At 51.1% G+C, this 18,539-nt stretch overlaps 1 protein-coding gene across 7 annotated transcripts in view; it reads right to left on the reverse strand.

The window, feature by feature from the left end:
- ANK1 (ankyrin 1) overlaps window positions 1-18,539 on the reverse strand; it is a 63,071-nt gene that overhangs the window by 26,049 nt on the left and 18,483 nt on the right. For 5 of the 7 annotated variants that reach the window (XM_032203972.1, XM_032203969.1, XM_032203966.1 and 2 more), the window contains exons 2-3: window positions 11,324-11,416; window positions 3,203-3,304 (exon numbers count right to left, since the gene is read on the reverse strand). In XM_032203972.1, the coding sequence (XP_032059863.1) occupies window positions 3,203-3,304; window positions 11,324-11,416 (195 nt within the window). Of the gene's footprint in view, window positions 1-3,202; window positions 3,305-5,229; window positions 5,271-11,323; window positions 11,417-18,539 lie in introns of those variants that run through there. The other 2 variants (XM_032203971.1, XM_032203970.1) reach the window with 2 other exon arrangements.

Genomic DNA, 18,539 nt, shown 5'->3' on the forward strand with positions numbered 1-18,539 from the left:
TACACACAGACCGTCACCTCGGTCCAGCCCAGCTTCTCTGACTGGGACACACCTGCACAGCTCCATTCCCGTGGTTGCTGGCACCCTCACCTCCCTGAGCTCACGAGCTGGATAAGTGACCACAGACACACGCACTTTTTCCCTGTTACACTCATGCATGCAACAAAACATACAGAGGGCAAGACTGTGGATGCTGAGCTGCTCTCCTGAGCACCTATGTCCTTTTACACAAAGGAGTCTTAAATAACCTTTTGAAAGCTGAAAACCTGCAAGGAATCATTATTCTCTGGCCTTACAGTGCTAAGCGCGATGTTTACAGAAGACTGTTTCCCAGTGGCCCGTTGATATTTGAGCTTCAGGAACAATGCAGGCTGTTTTGCACATTTGCTTCAGCTTGACAGCTCATCTGACCCAAAACCGCCAAGGGCTGTGTTTGATTTGAAAGGTGCTGTATTCTGCCGCAAACGCTTCCCAGAAATCCCAGGCACTGGCTGGCAATGCGACAAACAGCCCTGCAGAAAAGCGCAAGAGATGGGACTTTGCACCCAGCGAGGTCGTCCACATTGCTGTGCCTCATTTCAGAATTTGGCCCTGATGCAGGCCCTGCCCTGAGCTTCCCATCAGGACTGTGGCTGGCCACCCCAGCAGGGACCACCTCCCGGCACCCTTCTGACCACTGCTGGCACGGGTCGCAGCAGCAAGGTCTGCTCAGCCTCAGCCTCCAGCTCTCCACAGGTGAGAGGGAAGTGTGCATGGGTTCGGCACACAGGAGCGGCGGGTGATGAGGGCACTGATGCAGATGGCAACAATGAAGAGGACGGAACTGGCAGAATGAAGATCAGATGGCATGTCAAGGTCTCTGCACATGTGTAAGAATACAGGACCTGTGGGATAGGTCTGACCACATATATCCCTCTTTATTCTATACAGGACATGTGAGGTTGGACCTTTCCCACAGGTCTGATATTCCTCAGAAGGAAACCCCAAAGTGCCATCTAACCTCAGGGAGATGGCAGGAACCCGCGCAAAGACAGCATCACTGAAAGAAGCACCTCATCATGCTGCGGCCTGATGCTCTCTGTCAAAGTGTTAAACCACCTCACCAGCTGCAGAAATCTGGCTGGAAGCAGGACTCATACCAGCGGATGGAGGCAGCTGATGACTGACCTCTGGGTGAGGAAGAAATTCAAAGCTATTGTCTTTAGCTCGTGGATGGCTGTCTCTGTTCTGGTTCCATGCAGAGCCCTCTCTAGACCCATCTATTTGTCTGCACTAGCAGTACCCAAGCCGTGGACGTAAAAATCCTTCCTCTGCTTTTAGGGCTGTCATCGGTAGTGAGTGAACATCCTTGGCGTGCTCTGCGTGTGGAGGCTCCCCTCTCAGAAGGTGTGGGTAAGCCTGGCCACGCACAGCCACCCTGCTCCTGCCCCTCTCCTCTGGACAGCCACAGTACCCCACTGAGCAAAGCCAGACGATTTCTACCGCCAAGCTCTGCTCCAGCCTTTGCACGCATGGGGCATGAACAAGTGTAGCACACAGGGCCACGTCCTCAGTCCTTCATGGGGAGGAGCACAGCACCAAGAGAGCCCAAGGAAGCAGCAGCTGGGTTTCATGAGCGGGCCAAATCCCCAAATGAAGCACAGCAACTTGGGAGATCCTGCCAGGTACGAGCATATCTGCTCAGTGATGAGTGCCAACCAAGTTCCTGCAGCCCTGTGCGAACAGTGTGTCACTTGGCCTCTCCTCTTTTCAAACCCTATACATCTCCAAAAAGGTTGTGGGGTCAGAGCCTTGAGCCCACACATGGGAGCCCAAGGGAAAGCTCATTTTTGGAGGGCTGAAACAGAAAGTTTTCTAATTCTTTTCCATTCAAGACCCATCTGATCTAAATCCCATATGCCCATGCAATCCTAGGAGTTTTTGAGATTATCTGGATGCTGATTATCCACCGATAATCCAGGTAACACATTGAGGAACAAAATGAGAGACATCACGAGCTTTCCCCAAGCCTCCTCTAGTGCCCTGCCGAGGAGAATGCAAGCTGCAACATGCCCCAGAGGCCTGCAGAAGCCCAGCATTTCTGCACACCACTGTCAGCCAGAAAAGAAAAGGAGACAGAGACATTTCCTGGGGCAACCTGTCTGCAGTAACTGCACCGGCCACTGCAGTGCACACATCATAGCTTTAAACCACACTTGGCCTGGGGACTTGATACTGAACCAGGTGAAGGTCCATTTGTGCTACCTGCTGAGGCAGCCTGCCCAGCATCACTGCTGCTCTGGGAAGTAGCTGACAGTGCTGTCTGTCCGCTCGCCCTGCTCGGCCCAAGCCCCCTGAGTCTCTCCCTGCAGCACCTACCCTGATTCAGGCTGAGCCACTTGCATTTGGCAGCTGCACAGATACGTCAGTTATGTGCAAGCCATTCCTCTGGACTGTCAAATATGTACAAGCCTGCAGATCTTTCTTGTGGCAGAGCTGTCCCTGCTCTGAGCTGGGGGGGGGCTCCACCCGCCCAGCATCTCCCATGCCACCGAGACTGGAGTTTTGCAAGCATCCTTTGCTTGTGTGCAGCTGCAGCTTCTGGGAATCTGAAAGCCCAAGCATTAGAGATAACCCCAGGAGTGAGTCCTGCATGGTGCTACGCTCTTCTCTCTGCCCTCTGACAAACAGCTGAGCCTCTCCCAGCTGTCCCAGTCACCGATGGCCCCGAAGAAGCCTCTGCTCTCCTACCTGCCAATGCACTTTGCTACCCTCCAGACAGCACTGCCAGGCACCCTGGGTCTTCAGCTTTTGCAGTTCTCCCTGTCCCAGAGACCATGGGTCCAAAGCTGTTCCCTGCCCAGCAGCAGCCACAGGCTGGGGGCTGCGCGGAGCCTCTTCCAAGCAGAGCCTGCCCAGGACAGCTGCCATACAGCAGCAACCCAGGCCAGTGATCCAGGCCCGTCTCCTTTGGGTTTTTAAACTTGCTCTGCCACAGTGTCTGCCTGCCCACTTGTACTCTGCTCCATGCCAGGATCAGGGCAGGTGCTGCCAGAGCAGGGCCAAGCAACCAGGCAGCCACGGGGCACCTCCCTGTCCCCATCCTTCAGGGAAGAGTAAGGAAGGGATGCGGTGGCTGTCACCTGGGCTGGGCAGAGCCACCGCACGGCATGTTTCCACATGAGCGAGAGGTGGTACCAGAACCCCTTTGGGTTTCACCTACCTGGTTACAGGTGTTAATATCTACCCCATTCCTGAGGTGATCCAAGGCTTTGTCCAGATTCCCAGATCTTGCAGCTCTCAGGAAACTGGTCGCAGCATCGGCCTTTGGGAAAGAAAGAAAAACCATGAGGCTTGGGCTCATCCCCCCCATCACTGGCATGGGGCCACCTTGGCCCTTGGCTGCAGAGCATGTGGCTACAGAGACCAGGCAGGACAGGCAGAGGCTGGGCAGGTGGAGGTGGACACTTCTGGGACAAGCTGAGATGCTCCAAATCTGATGGGATGGGGCAGGGCTGGAAATGGAGCTCAAGGTGGAGAGCATCCTCGAGCAGGGGCAGGAGAGCCACGTGGGGCCATGGCTCATCCCAGCGCTGCTGGCAGGGCAGGGATGACACTGTAAGGGGACCGCTGCAACTACGGCAGCCTCCCTTGGCCCAGCAAATGCTTGTATCCTGGCTGAGAGCAAGCAGCGATGGACAAGCACTAGAATGCAGCTTTAGTGAACCTGCCTTTGCTGTCCTCCAGAAACCACTGGGAAGCCACAGTGTCATCGGGGACAATGACCCTGACTGCACATGCTGCAGCCATGAAAACTGCAACAAGGTAGTGCTTCCCTGCACCACTGAGACAGCCACCTCGGCAAGGTGCAGCAATACTTTTAGCAACACTATTTAGTGGTTAAGGCAGCAAATGAAGACCACGAGATGGCTCACCAAAAGCTGGATAACTACAGGGTGGAGATGCAGTGACAGTTCTGTGTGGCTGGGACCATGAGCTGGTGACTGCCTGCTAGGTGCAGCCCAAAGGGCTCTCTGCAGCACGGAGCCATGAGACATCTGTGGCATGGCAGCAGGACACACGCCCCTGCCCTCCGCTCTGTTAGAAAATCAGAGCCCCTTTCTTACCCCTCATGCTGGAGTCCCCAAGGGACCTCCTGTGCTATGTGAGCATACGTCCTGCCAGAACTAGCCACCCTTCGGCACCCACAGCCCAGCTGTGGAGGAGCATCCAGGGTTAGTGAGCTCCTGGGACAGGCGCAGGAAGCAGCGCAGCCTGAGGACAGCGCTGGTGGCAGACCTAGGCAGGATGGTGCAGGAGCTGGGCTCAGGACCTCTGTCCTCCCAGCCTCAGCCATTCCAACTTGGAAACCAGAGCAGCACCACTTGGCTGCCTCCAGCCATCCTCCATCCTTTCTGCCCTCATCCTCCAACCCAGAGATGCAGCCCATGGCAGGGCCCACTGCCCTGCTATGCCCTGAAGAAGGAAGGCCCACAGACAGGGTGTCCTGACCCCCCACGCAGGACCCAGCTGTGGCTCCCATAGGCGGTGGCTGAGTGCCACGGACCTGTCCAGGACAAAGGGACAGGTGGATGAGGGCAGCGCTGCCATGCCCTGTGTTGGCGTGCAGCCTCTGCGTGCCGGGGAACACGTGCAGCAGGCATGCCCTCAGCCAGCTGGCACTGCGTGCTGCCACCCCAGAGGAGAGCCCTGCCCGTCTGGGAGGAGCCCTCAAATACACATCAGGGCTGCCAGCCCTGTGGAGGGCTGCAAGCACACAGGAGACACACCGGGGCACCTCGGTGCTCTCTGCTCGTTCGTGCTGATCCGCTGTAAGAGGCAGAGGACAGTGCTGGCACTGCCCTTAGAAGTGCACGTTGGCGCCTGGATCCCAGTGAGGAAACACTGACAGCTTCAACCAACAGGTTGAGTGCAAAGAGCTTTTCCAACTTCAGACCCTGCTGGAAGCCTCTGCATCTCAGGTCAGGACCCCAGCTATGCTGCAGGCACACCAGCACAGACCTTCGGCAGCAACCCCCTTGGAAGTTCCAAGCACAGCTCAGCCAGACTCTCCCACCCACAGGACACGCATGGAGCTGCGAAGATTAACATGGTAAGACTTGACAGGCTCTGGCAGCAAAGGAGCTCCCAAAGCCCCAGCACGCCCAGCAGCGGAGACCACAAGCAGGAAGCAGGCAAAAAAGCAAAGCAGAGCTCTGTGCACGAAGGAGAAGTGCATTGTATACTCACAGCCACGTCTGGACGGGACCTGCCCTTTCGTGCTGCCATAGTCCGGCACCTCGGCTGAAACCTGAGCCTGGTGTCCCCTCTCCCCCTCCTTGGTTATCTACTCCCCAGCTTTGAGAGAGCCAGTAAGTTACATTGCATTCTCTCTAAAAATACCATCTTACTCCTTGCTCCAATGCAGACCCTGCAGGGATCGCCAGCCGCTAATGGAATTTGTTCATTTTCTCTCCATTATTGTGTCAGACAGGATATTTAATAGCAAGCTGCCTGCAGAAAACAGATGCCTGCTGCCAAGCACAGGGAGCAGGTCAGAGCTGCAGAGAACACCTTGGGAAGGGCAACACCAAGCAGCCCCACAGACATGCCCAGGAGCCCGGCATCTCACAGGTAACACCCACCCTGAAGCAGAGGGGTGGTGGGACCCTCCTGATGGGCTCAGGCTTGGGTGCTTCAGAGCAAACACCCCCCTGCTCACTGGGACCAGCTCAGGGTAGCGCAGAGAACTACAGGGTGCCAGACACCAGCAGCCGGGTGGCACAGGCAGCCAGAGAAAGGGGAGCTCAGCTCTGATAGCAAAAGCAGCGGGAAGAGACCTGCAGTCATGTTGCCTTCCTGAAGTCCCCGTGCACGCTGTGACTACCTACCCGTCACTCAGGGGAACTATTTCACAACAGCTCGTGTTACTTTTGGGTGTCACAGCCAGCCTGACAGCACGAGATTAGGAAGGGAATTTAAGCATATATTGGGTCACTGCCCTCTCCTTTTTGACAAAAAGGAGCAGTGACAGCAAGAAATGCAGAGACCCTCTGGACATAAGCGTATGTGCGTATCAAAAAGATGCGCACACATCCCAGCCAGCACAACATGAATGCACCTAAATGCAGATGCGCTCACACTGCACAGTCACAATCCACAGATGAGCACGAAGCGTAGCACAGGCACGCCACATGCACCCACTTGGTATTTGTGCACGCATTGCTGCACACACACAGTCTCTTGCTATCCGTGTACCCCAGCATGTGCAGCAAGTGCTTCCAGATCAAAGAATGCCCCCAGTGGTTTTCCTTTTTTGTTGTTTGTAGTGTTTCTTTCCATTCACCTTTGCTTTCCCAGCAATTTTCCAGGAAGGAGTTATTCTAAGAGGAGAAAATAAACTTACGTATTTGTCATTGTGCACTTCTTGCACTCTCTCACAACTGCTAAATCCCGCACATAGGTGCTGTGTGCCACAGACTTGTGGATGTTCAAGCTGTGAAGTAGCAGGATGCTGCTTACAGCAGTTCCCAGAGGCAGAAGTCCAAAGATCTGGACTTGCAAAATGTTCAAGACCTGAAGTAAAAACAAGCACAGTGCAGTGGGCTGTGCTTTTCTTCTCCCCTTCCCTTTCTCTTTCAGGCAACAGCTCCCCTTGTCTCCTGACAATCAACCTTTTCCCTTTCTCTCCCCTGGCCCTGACAGGAGGCTTCCTCGATCCCTATTCACAGATGCCTTCCCTGCCTGCAAAGCCCTGCCCTGTGCTACATCACTGCCACCATAGCAATGTCCCAGCCCCCAGTGCCTCTTCACTCCAACAGCAGCCTGGGCCTGACCAAAGCCCCTCCACTGTAGCTGTGCCTAAGGCAATATGCAAAGTGGATGTTCTGCCAAACCAGAGGTTCAGGCTGGATTTCAAGGGCTGCAGTCAGAGGTTCAGTAATCTTGCTTTGTTTGTCTTCAGTCCACAGTTGGAGCTCTGCTCTAATCTCTTCGGGCAGTGCCATCGTTCTCACTCCCACCCTGGGAGGAGCTCCACCAGCTCCTTCTGCGTATTGCTGATAAAGGAAGGGAGGGTCTCAACATTGCCTCCTTCCATGAAAAGTGGCTACATCTGTCAGGAACCCACTCAGCACACGCTGCTAAATGCTGCACATAGATGATTCCCAAGTGCAAACGAGTTCAGAAGCTGATGCTGCTATCACTGTTTTCTGGGCCAGCAGGAAGCAGGCAAGCAGCAAGTTGCCGTGCTGTTCCAGACTGGTGAAAGGCACACATGCATCCCACTACACTGCACTCTTCACCCTGTCTGCCCACTTGTCTCTCCTGTTTACAAGTCTTCTGCTGGAGCGGCAAGGCAGCCTGGGCAGGGACTGCAAATACTTTGTTGTTTATTCAGCACCCAGCAGGAGGAAGGGGCTGAGCTGGCTGCTTGCTGGGGAGCTCCGGAGGAGGTGGGACCCCTTCACTGCAAGGATGTGCATGCAGATTGATGGGACTGCTCGGGCCCATGTCTGGCTGCAGACATGGCCAAAGATGCTCAGAGAAAGGGACTGGGCACCCTTTCCAGCAAGCCCATGACTCCAGCAGTCCCCAAAGAGAAGCCCTGCCCAGTTAGAGGCTGCTAGGATCCACTGGCCCTTCCCCCTGCCTGCTGAAACAAAGTGCTTTGACTTCAACCAGCTGATTCCAGGTGATAACCTAGAGCCCTTCTCATCAGATTGGAGTCAGTCCTGCAAACTAAAACAGTTGCTAATATTAAGCGCAGTCAGAGATGGATCCTACGGTCTCTCTATGAAGATCAGGGAAGATCAGGAAAATTGAATCAGGGATTCAGCTCAGAATACCCAGAAAGAGAAACCGCACTGTCTGCTGTACAGGAACTTTCTTCCCTATCTGCATTCACAGAAGCTTGATACTCCCAGTGGTGTCTGCAGTGGGTACAAAACCTACTGTCAGGTTTCTGCCTTCTGGGTGGAAGAAAGCATTCAGCAGAGCACAGCATCTCCAGAGAAGCCATTGGAGCAAAGCCTCAGGCGGGCTGCCAGAAGAGCAGAGAAGAGGCTACCAGGCACATACTGCAAACCCAGATGAAAGAGAAAAGCAAAAGCCTTGGGAAAGCTCATCAGATAAAAGGATATATGCCCAAAACCTATACTCTCACCATCCTCACCCCTGCCCACATGATTTAGGGCAGGTCTGCAGACTTTAATAGGACTGATGAGAGTGAAGACACCAAGAGGTCATCCCTGGAAGGCACCTGCCACGCGAGCTTCCTCTCATTTCATGCAAAACCCTGAGTAAACCCCTTGTCCATGTTCCTTTCTTTTGAGTGGAGATTTCACAATACTCCAGGCCTCCCTAGGGCACATACCACTGTTCAACAGATCATCACAGGTCAAAGACTGGTAAGGGCAGCAGAGACCCCCAGTGACAAGAGTGCAGGGGTGGGGGCACAATCATCTTGCATGCAGGAGAACCTGACCATGCAGAAAGCAAGAACTCTGCGCATGTTCCTGCAGCGAGGGGGCTGTTAGAGCTGAAAGAGAACTCAGCACAACTGGCAGAGCAGAAATCACAAAGTAAAGGAAATAGGGCCCCTGACAGGTTTGGGAGAAGGGAGGCAACTTGTCTGTTAGTTTGAGCTTGGAAGGTAGTAAAGAGGAGGCAAGTTTTCAGGTGCAGTCACCTGGACCATTTATTATGCACAGTCCTCCATCTTTACAGAATCATAACGAACTAGCTTTTGGAAAGTCCATTTTTATTCAGTCTTAACAGAAGAGATGTTCTGGACTGTCACTGGTGGTGCAGTTCAGGGCCATGGTTAGTTCTGTCCCTGCCGAGCATGTCCAGGTGCAGACAGCATCTGCGTTGGCTCCTTCCCTCCCCCTCACAGATCCCCTTTGATAGCTGCTGAAGCTGGAATAGTTTCAGGACTGGAGGAGGGTGTATATCAGAAGCAGCTTAATCTGCGGTGAACAAGGACTTGGGAGCTGCCCCTTCATGGCAGACTGATCCTTCTGATAAGGATCCCCTGGTGCTACAGCCTGCAGCTCTGTGACAGCCTGTCTGTCAGTTACCACCTACTACTGATGGATTTCTAAGCAGTAGCATCAAGATTTGTTCTGCCTTTTGTAAAGCACCACTTCTCAATGAAGTAAAGTGCTGGGTTCAGCAGCACTGAGTGGAGAGAGGAACAGGGGCTGGTCCAGATACCCAAACAGGGAGCTGGAGAACAGAACATTGTCCCTCTCACACAGACCCAAAGCAAGGCAAGAGCTAGTACAGCTACTGCTCCTACCAGCTGGGGTGAGGTGCACCCAGGGGAAAGCTGTCACACTCCTTTTATATTAGCAGGAGCCTCTGCTCTTTGCATATCCTGAAAAAGAAAAGCTATTTTTACCTCATCAGAAAATACATAGACTGTGACTGAAGACAATACATCAGAGCTTGTTGCTCAGGAACTACACCTCTTCTTACAACATAACAGCGCTTACAGCTGGTGACAGAGATGTGGCAGCACTGTGACTGCTTTTTATCTCCCACTTTCCTAACGCACTGCCCTCCTGGTCCATGACATGGCTCAGGCAGGTACATACAACAAACACTGCCAGTGAAAGGGGGAACATGGGGACATGCTTTGAGCCCATCTGATGCAAGCCACAGACAAAGGCACACCTTATGAGCCAGCCTCATCTGGCCCTGGGCTCTGGGCAGTGCCCTTGCACTGAAGAGATGGGCTGGAGGCTGGAGCATGCCATCAGGGTCTGACCCAGTGCCTCGTGCTGAAAATTCCTTCTCTTTGCTAGTGTTATGTATAAACTCCTCCTAATTTCTGCAGTCTCTATTAGTTCGTTCTGTCCCTCTGCTTCAGCAGGGCTAGTCCACACCTGCTTTGCTTGCTTGCATGAGCAGAAGTGCTGAGAAGGGGGCTTTCTGCTATGATGAGCAGGCTGTGAGATATCGCACCACAGACCCTGTGCCATGGCTGCAGATTTACTGTTAGCAGTCTGCAGCCAGGCTGGCCTGGCCAGCGCTTGGGGTGCAGCCTCCGGAAGCCATGCAGGGAAGAAAGCACCAACAGGAAAGCACCTGAAGCACAAGCCTGGCAGTAGATCACTGCCAGCTGATCCCTGGTGAGGACATGCGAGTAAAAGCTGTGGCAGCACAGCCACCTGCTCCTCAGCAGAGCCTAGTGCAGCACTGTGCCTAGAAAGAACGTCATCCTGTGCACCTGTCCAGGGCTCGGGTGGGTAAAAAAAGAAAGATGATAAACACAGAAATCAACATGTACCATTAAAACTGAGGAAAAACAAAACAACAACAACAAAAAAAACACCCTAGTGGGCACTTCACATCTCCCAGCAAAGCAGCAGTGAGAAGGACAAGGTGAGTACAGCACCAGGGGGAACTAGGAATTCTGGATTCAATGCCAGGCTCTGCCACTGAATCCCAGAATGACCTTAGGCAAGCTCCCAGCTACCTAGGAAGGGCAGCAAAACCATTCTGCCATTCTGTGGCCCATTTAGGCTGCCATCTTTTGGGAACCTTTTTCTCTGAACTAGACTTAAATCCATATTCCCAACCAGGATATATCTAAACTCCTTTGTGCAAAAAAAACACTCAGAGCTGACCCGATTCTTCTCCCCTAGTGCTGCCCAGTGAGCCCATTACAATGCCTAGGGCTGCCCAAGTACTCACCCTCATGTAATGCAGGCATGGCATCGCTGCAGGACAGTCAGCTTGCCCTGGACAGCCAGGGTCTGCAGGTCTGATCAGCCCACTTACACTGAATGCTGCAGCCAAATCAAGTGTGAGAAGCCAGCCCCGAAGAGTTTTATCAACAGGAGGCCTGCACCCTATCTCCCCTCTCACGTGCCTGCCAGCACGGTGGGAGTCTCCTGTATGCAGCTTGGAGATTACAGCTGCTCTACGTACTGGCTGGGCCAGGGCTGCCAGGCTGGACACTGCCGTGCCCACGCACACCTCATAAACATGCCTGCGGGATGTAAACAGGGAGGAGCCCGTGTGCGCAACCCTGTTCTTCAAACAGCACAAGGGAAGATGGAACTTCAGAAGCACACCACAAAATGAAACGATGCTGTGGCCTGAACACACCACCTCTTGGTTTGTGCCGCACGAAGCAGGCTGGCTGAGGCAGTCAGCAGAGGAGCCCGGACAGTCCACTGGTCTCTGCGGACCTTGGCCGGGGCAAGGTCCCAAAGTGAGGGACGCTGAGATGGAACTGATGTGGCAGATGAGCTCTAGTGACAGCAGCTCCAGGCCCTTTGTAGGGCCTGGGGCCCACTGCAACATAATGAACGCGCCCCTTCCCCCCTTCTACCTGCGCAGCAGACTCCTGCTCCAGCATCCCTTCAGGAGATCCTTGCTTGCAGCAAGAAGGCAAGGGGTCCACAGTGGTTGGTGCATGCCCTCTCTGAAAGACATGCAAGGGAGTCACACCGATCGTCCAAAGGAACAGACCTCCTGGAGACCACTCCCTTCCCACCCTCTCCTCATGCTCAGGCTCGGGATGACAGCACAGAGCACCACAGGATGCTCACCTGGCACTCCTGGGTGGCAGGATGCATCCTTCTGCTAGTGCTTTCCCACCCCATTTGGGGGCAAGATGCTAAACTGGGCAGCCTTGACAAAGCACTGGGGCAGTGCCGGGGAGCTGCACAGCTTGGTTTCTATTTCTAGCTACCATTCACCAGGTCCTATTTGCCAATTACAGGTTCAAGAAGGCCAAAGCACTTTCTGCACAGGGGCCATCCAGTGAGGCCATGAGCTGATCACACCTGGAAGGGCCGGGCAGCATACGGATAAATACAGCTTGTGACACTTGCAGCTGCCGAGAGAACAAAACCAGCTCTGCCAACTGCATCCCCCTAGGGAATTCCTATAAAACAGCCCAGCCCACCACTGGGAAAGCTTATACCAGCTGAAGGAGGAAAAGTAGATCAAGAGAGCCTGTTAGGGCAGAAAAGTGCTTTGCATTATGTAGAAACTAAGATTTTTATACTGAGCAAAGGCCAGGTTGAAGCATCATAGTAACGAATAGTCATTGTCTCAGTCCAACGAGAACGCTTTCCCTTTGTCTAGTGCAATTCAGTACTTCCCTGGAAGCCTGGGATTCCTCAGGTGTTTGACCTATAACAGACTCCACCTCCAGTTCAGGTAGAGCTCAAATGTTAATTATCACAATGATGGGCAATGTAACTTCTGGCTGGGGCACTGCATTTGCTCTAAAAAGTGTTGCTGCTCTGAACCTACAGGCCAACATCATCAGTGTCTCGGATCCTGCTGTTCTTTTCCCCTGCATAGCTGTATATCATGAATGCAAATACGAGTCCTCTGCACCCTGAAGACAGAATCTTACTAGCTAGGGCTCTTGAGCCAACCAGGAGTTGCTGGCTCAGAATAACACAAAATTCATGCAGGACCTGCTGCAATCAGGTGCCATGCACACTTGACAAAGCCCTAGAAATGAGACCTGTGTCCTTCGGTCCACCTGGGGTTACCTCATACCACACTTCTGGGAAGAACAGTGCAAAAGTCCCTGAGACCTCTCCACCTGTGTGTGGAACAAGGCCCCTGAGACTGTGTGCAGAGCAAGGAACAGCTGCAGGTGCTGCAGGGACAGGGACAGTAACCACAGGGTGCTTTGGGTGCTGAGAAGGAATTGCCCCAGGTCCCCAACATTGAGACAGAGCCTCTCCGCAGCCACGAGAAATGAGGAAAGTGCCTAAATCTAAGAGCCCCTCGCAGGGATTTTTTTTTTTTTTTTTTTTTCCCCAAAGCTTCTCTAAGGGACAGAGATGAACTACCACCAGGCACTGCCCTGGCAAGCCTGGCCGAGCCACAAAGGCTTTGCTGCTGCACTGAGACCTGGAGCTCTGCCTGCAAGCAGCCCTCCACCACCTGCGTCAGACCTCAGAAGAGGCAGCAAGAGGCAGCCCAGGCTGTCTGGGGCATCGACGCAGGCTGGCACGTTCAGGACCACAGCAGACCCATGGGATGGCATGTTGTGTGGCACAAGATACCTGTCTTTAGGCAACTGTATGGAGCCCAAGGGTTAACTCCATGACCAGTCATATCTCCGTAGTTCTAGAGGTGAAGGGTATTGCAAAGAGCAGGAATGAGCAGTGTCCTGAGAGGTGGTAGGCACATGCCTGCTCACTCCCTGCCCTGAAGAAGGGGAAGAGCACAGCAGTTTGCCTTGAAGCGTGCAATACACTGATAACCATTTATTTTTTCAGCTGGTTGTAGAGCTGGTGCAGGCTCTATCTCTAAGCAAACTTGGAGACACTTAAAACTCTTAGAACTCTGCTACATCAATTGCAGTCCCTCATTAATCATTCTCTTCTGACCACTTCTCACTGATCCATCTATGAGGTCTCACCTCACTCGTTACCACCTTGGCTGAGGCATTTCTGAGGTTCTCCCTCTATGATCACAGACAGGCGAGTTGCATGCATCAGTTCTGAAATCTAATACTCCTGAGCAACTCACTTTATTAGCATTCTGTCACTGTCACCTTGCCTGTTACACCTAACAGTAACATCTTCGACACAGCTAGCACTTCTGGAGAAAACAGAAGTATGGGCACAATCCTGCCTGAGAAATCAGAGCCCAGAAGAGCATGAAAATTAATGAATACAACTCTAATAAACATATAGCACTTAATCCCAAAGCTCCTTTCATTTCTATGAAAACACTTCAAGAGACTAAGGTCTCAGGCAATTCCTTAACACTTACCTGTCTTCAGACCATGAACTGAGATTGGCCAGATTGCTCATTCTTTAGGATTTTATACCATGCCTTTTCCTTAGCGACATCTGAGTATATAAATATCTCCTTAAAGGCCTCTGCGATTGTTCAAGTCGTAATTGTGTTGCCCCACAAGAGCTAATACAGAGCTCAATCAGAGCTCTGAAAAGGGAAAAGATTTACAAAAGACACAACAGAAACACTCTCTAAGAAAGAGCAAACCCATGTTGAGAAAAAGCAGCTGAGAGTTACAGCGAATAATAGCTGTCAGCTCCCTTTTGTGCCACTCTGTGCACCCCATGGGCTTCAGGGGATTTTTTTACCAGCCAGGGTTCTAGTATTGTCTTAAGTGCTGTTCCCCAGATATTGTAATATGTCATACACAGGAAAAATAATTTCTCCCTCTGTGGTCCTGAGACAGCTCCTGCGACAGTACACAGCAGGACTAGTGCACTACAGATTTACACCTAAGATTGAATTCCAGCACCAAATGCAGACAGAGGTAGGGTGGAGGGCAGCACCCTGTCAGCAACTAGGAGGATGAGATCTTTATAGAAAACTACTCCTTCACATACAGAGGGTTTTCTGTTTTTTTTTTTTGTTTTTGTTTTTTTTTCAAGATACGAAGTCTTGCCACTGACCTTTCCCTGAGAGCCTTTGGAGAAGCTCTTCAGCTGCACTATGATGTAGCTGTGAAAGAATGCAAGGCTCCTTCCTCTGCCTTGTTATCTTCCATGTAACCAGAGAAGTGATCTCTGGGCACCAGAGGCTGCTGCCAGTCCGTCCTCAGCTGTTTTTTTCCTTTCATATAAGGGAACAGGGAGTGCGTCAGACAGCAGAGCGTCTTAAACACATTGCCTTGGGAAAAAGTAAATACCTCTCTTCAACAGTGGGCTTCAATACTTGGAGAAAACTTCTTGCTGCTTTTGCTCAGAGAATGAGGTACAGCCTCTTCTGCATTCAGCAGTTTGAGAAACAATGCCAGGACAGGTCCAGGGCTGAAGCTGTTGAAGAGAGCTGCTCCTGTCTTGCTACGCCCTCCTGGAGCAAGGACAAGAGGTGTGCCAGGGTTCACCCTGCTGCATGTCCCGTCTGCTTACAGAGGAACAGCGCTCCCAGTGCTCCCGTCACTACTGAGACTCCACGGAGCAGCCAGGCTCCCTGGTTCTGGTAACAAGCTGTTACCTTAGAAAACAAGAATGCAATTTAAAGCTGAGTCAGCAGCAAAAGATGAATAATTTAAACCCTTAGCAATTCTGTTACCTGCTGCCCAGCTGTAGGTATGGAAGGTACCCAGCTTCACACAAGCACAGTTGTGATGAAAATCACTGCCACTGTCAGGCTGCTTCATGCTGTTAAGAGAGAACAGTTGTGATACCGGCATAAATAAGCAGATAGCAGTGCTCTGCAGTGCTGAGCTAGGCACTCTGATGTTCAGAGCAGGCAGTCCTCCTAGCACAGCAAGGCTGAGATTTTGCTTTGCCATGGCATTTGTTGTTTCTGGCGACGGTGGATACGTAATTTTACAGAAAGTCCATGGGAGCTGCTGGTGCCTCACCTCTCAGACAGTCAATTCCTCAGCTTCCATAGTGCTGGAATCATCAGTCATGAGCCAGAGGAAGGACATGGAAGGTGCACACTGACACCTGCTCTTCAGCTTTCCATCAGAGGAGAAACTATGCGATGTTATGTGGTGGAAGAGGGACAATGATTTGCTATGCACAGATTTTCCAGGCCTTGCTCTCATGCTGGTTGCCTCTCTATCCCTTCGTGTGTGTGTGAGAGAGAGAGAACAACCAGGGCTGGGCGGGGAGGGAGGCCAGTTTACAAATACTTGTCCCCACATGAGTCTAAAAACTGGTACCCAGAAGCATGGGAACAGATGAAAAATTGCAAGAAAACCAGTGGACTGGGTTTGCAAAGCTCAGCAGCTAATAGGCATAGGAAATCTCTCCCCATTACACCCCTGATCTAAGTAACCCTTTAACTGCTTTCCATCAGTTCAGAACTGTTTGAGCTGTGGGATTCACACTGGAAATACAGAAATATAAACTGAAAAGGTCTTCATGTTACGTTTCTTGAACAATGCACAGTTGCCTCCAGAGGCATGATTTCAGAGATGAAGCAAACTGCTGTCTCACTCCAAGAGATAACTGCCTTTTGCCTTTATAACCACAGTTTAGTTCTTGGAGAGGTAACAGTCTAAGCCTGAAATCGGGAAGTTTACACAGCCCTTGTCCCTCACTACACTGACACCGAGCAGACAGAATTGCATGCACCCCTTTGGCAACTCATGACATGAGTCATAAGGTGTTCTTTTTGCTCCTCATTTGGATGAGCCAGGCAATGCAACTGAAAATTTTATCACACCAATTTATCTTATTTGCACGCATTCACAGAAAAGGAATACTCATGGACCATGTGCTATCCTGGCTGCAAAGGAGAATATTTCTCAGATGGAAAGTGTTCAGCAACTGCTGCGATCAGCTCCCCCATCCACTAGACCGAGAGACATCTTGCCCAAAGGACCAAAGGATTAACCATTCACCCATCATCGTTTTTTCCCCCCTGCTAGAGACCAGACAGTTCTAGAGAGCAAAGAGTACCACCTAACTCAGCCTGAATCTAAAAAATCCCAGCTCTGGGAAGCCAGTTGAGCATTACGCTCACTACAGGGGCCAAGGGCAAATCACTTCTTAATTAGTGCGTATGGTGCAAGTTTCTGCTTTCACTTAGGCAAGTACCAATCTGAAAGATATAACAAGACCCGTATTAGCTGCAGCTAATCAAGCCCAGCTATTGATTCTGTTGGATCCACTGACTCTGCTATAACTGCAAGATTACAGATCCACTGAGATACCTCAGTGTTATGCCTATTTGGGGATCTCAAGACTGAGAGAGATTCAGCATTTGGCTGTAGTGCATGCCTGGAGGCAATGTAGACTGACATCCTGTGAGAGCAGATGAACGCACAGTCCCCTACCTGGCAAGCTGCACTCTGCTACTTTTGCAGAGAAATTTTTCTGCACTGCTGCTAAGGCAGTAAGGGGAAAAGCAAGACCTTTCACTGTACATTTACTCTCAGCAGTTACTTGGTCTTTGAGGTCTGCAGTGTACCTAGATGCCATGGTCTGCACCAAGATCTTCTTGCTCAGTCGTGTCAGCTCAAGCAATTTGACAGAAGGTATAAACCATTTTTGTAAATCTCTTCTCTTTTGATTTCTCAAATTATTTCTTCTGAGCTTTGTACTAGCAAGAAAACCTTCAACCACCAGGCACTCTGTGGTGTATTCAATTCTGTTACCTGCTTCTGCAGTGGCTTGACAGGTGTCCAGGGACCTGCACAGAGCTCACAGGGGAGAGTGGAGGAGTGGAAGAAGTCTCCATTTAATATTCACAGCAAGAAACAAAACAAGCTATACACCTGTGATTTGACACATAAATTCTCTAGTTTGAGGAAGGGCTCAAATATCAGTACAAGGCAGGAAGGCTTGCGCCAAATTTAAATTAATTCCAGTCAGTATTCACACCACAGTCAGATGAGATTTGTTCAGCTTTTTTATCTGGACAGACATGGAGTGCAACTGGGCAAAAATAAAACGAGGATCAGCAAGAAAATTGGTGGAATTACAAGTGTAGATCAGCCATCTGTAGGCAACATCTGTGACAGTGGCAGTGCTGTGCTGCAGGTTACCACGAAGTGGTGGTTACAGCGTCAAAGTATAATCACAGAAAAATGAGTCATGGGAAACCTCCATTCTCTGCATCTCTCTAATTGATCTGGGTCTTTAGACAACCCCCTCCTGGGAGCTGGATGAGCAATATTGACTGGGCTGTGCCATCAACATCAAAGTCCATAACAGGCATTGCCAAGAATATCTGCAAAAACTAAAGTGTTAGCAAAATCTGTTTGTCACTAATTTGCTCTTGGGGATTGTTCAGGGAGGGCCATTGAGATTATGGTGAAATACTTATACTGCAGCAGCTCACAGAGCAGGACTTGTCCCCGCTCTTCTGGTTCCCATGCAAAATGAAAGGAAAAAAAAAAAGTCATTAACTCTTCTCCCAGGTTCTCAGAGCCTCATGTTCCTCCAAAATCAAACTCCACACTCACAAGGTCACTCCTCTTCCTTCTAAAGGTGATGTCTAAAGGGACTGTGGCAAGATTAGTTTGCTCATCCTGGCACAGAGCTGCCCTACATGGGCAGGCCCCCTTCCCAGCAGCCAGCCTGTGATGTCTGTAGAGATAATACTTGTACAGCATGAATCTATCTTAATGGGACCTCTGAGAGGGAAGAAGGTGGTAAACCATTGTTTTTTCCTGTTTCCCAAACTATAATATATGAAGCATTTCATATGTAAGTATCTGAGCTTAAGGTCATGTTTTAAAATATCACAGGAAGTTGCAAACAAAGGAAGCAGTTGAAAAAATTTTCCTGCTCCGCCCCATACGCCTACAGATTATGGATTACACACCTAGCAATTAGCAGCCATAGGAGTCAGCTGCATCTCTGCAGGCAAGGTGCACAGCTTCCCTGAGGTCTGGAGTGCAACTGCATGCTCCTACTCCTTATCAGTCCCATAAAGACATCTCATACAGACATCCAAGATGTTAGAAACCCATCCCTTTGCTGATCCCCTTCTATGACTAGCTAACTGTTCCAGGTACTGCTGATTCATTCATTTCCTGAACACCCTTGACAGGCCTGGACAACATGGTATGAACGTTACAGCAAGGACGACAACCCACACCAGAGCACCCTGATCACAGTACAACAGCCTGCACC

This window comes from Aythya fuligula, chromosome 27, assembly GCF_009819795.1.
Source record: "Aythya fuligula isolate bAytFul2 chromosome 27, bAytFul2.pri, whole genome shotgun sequence".
NCBI lineage: Eukaryota > Metazoa > Chordata > Aves > Anseriformes > Anatidae > Aythya > Aythya fuligula.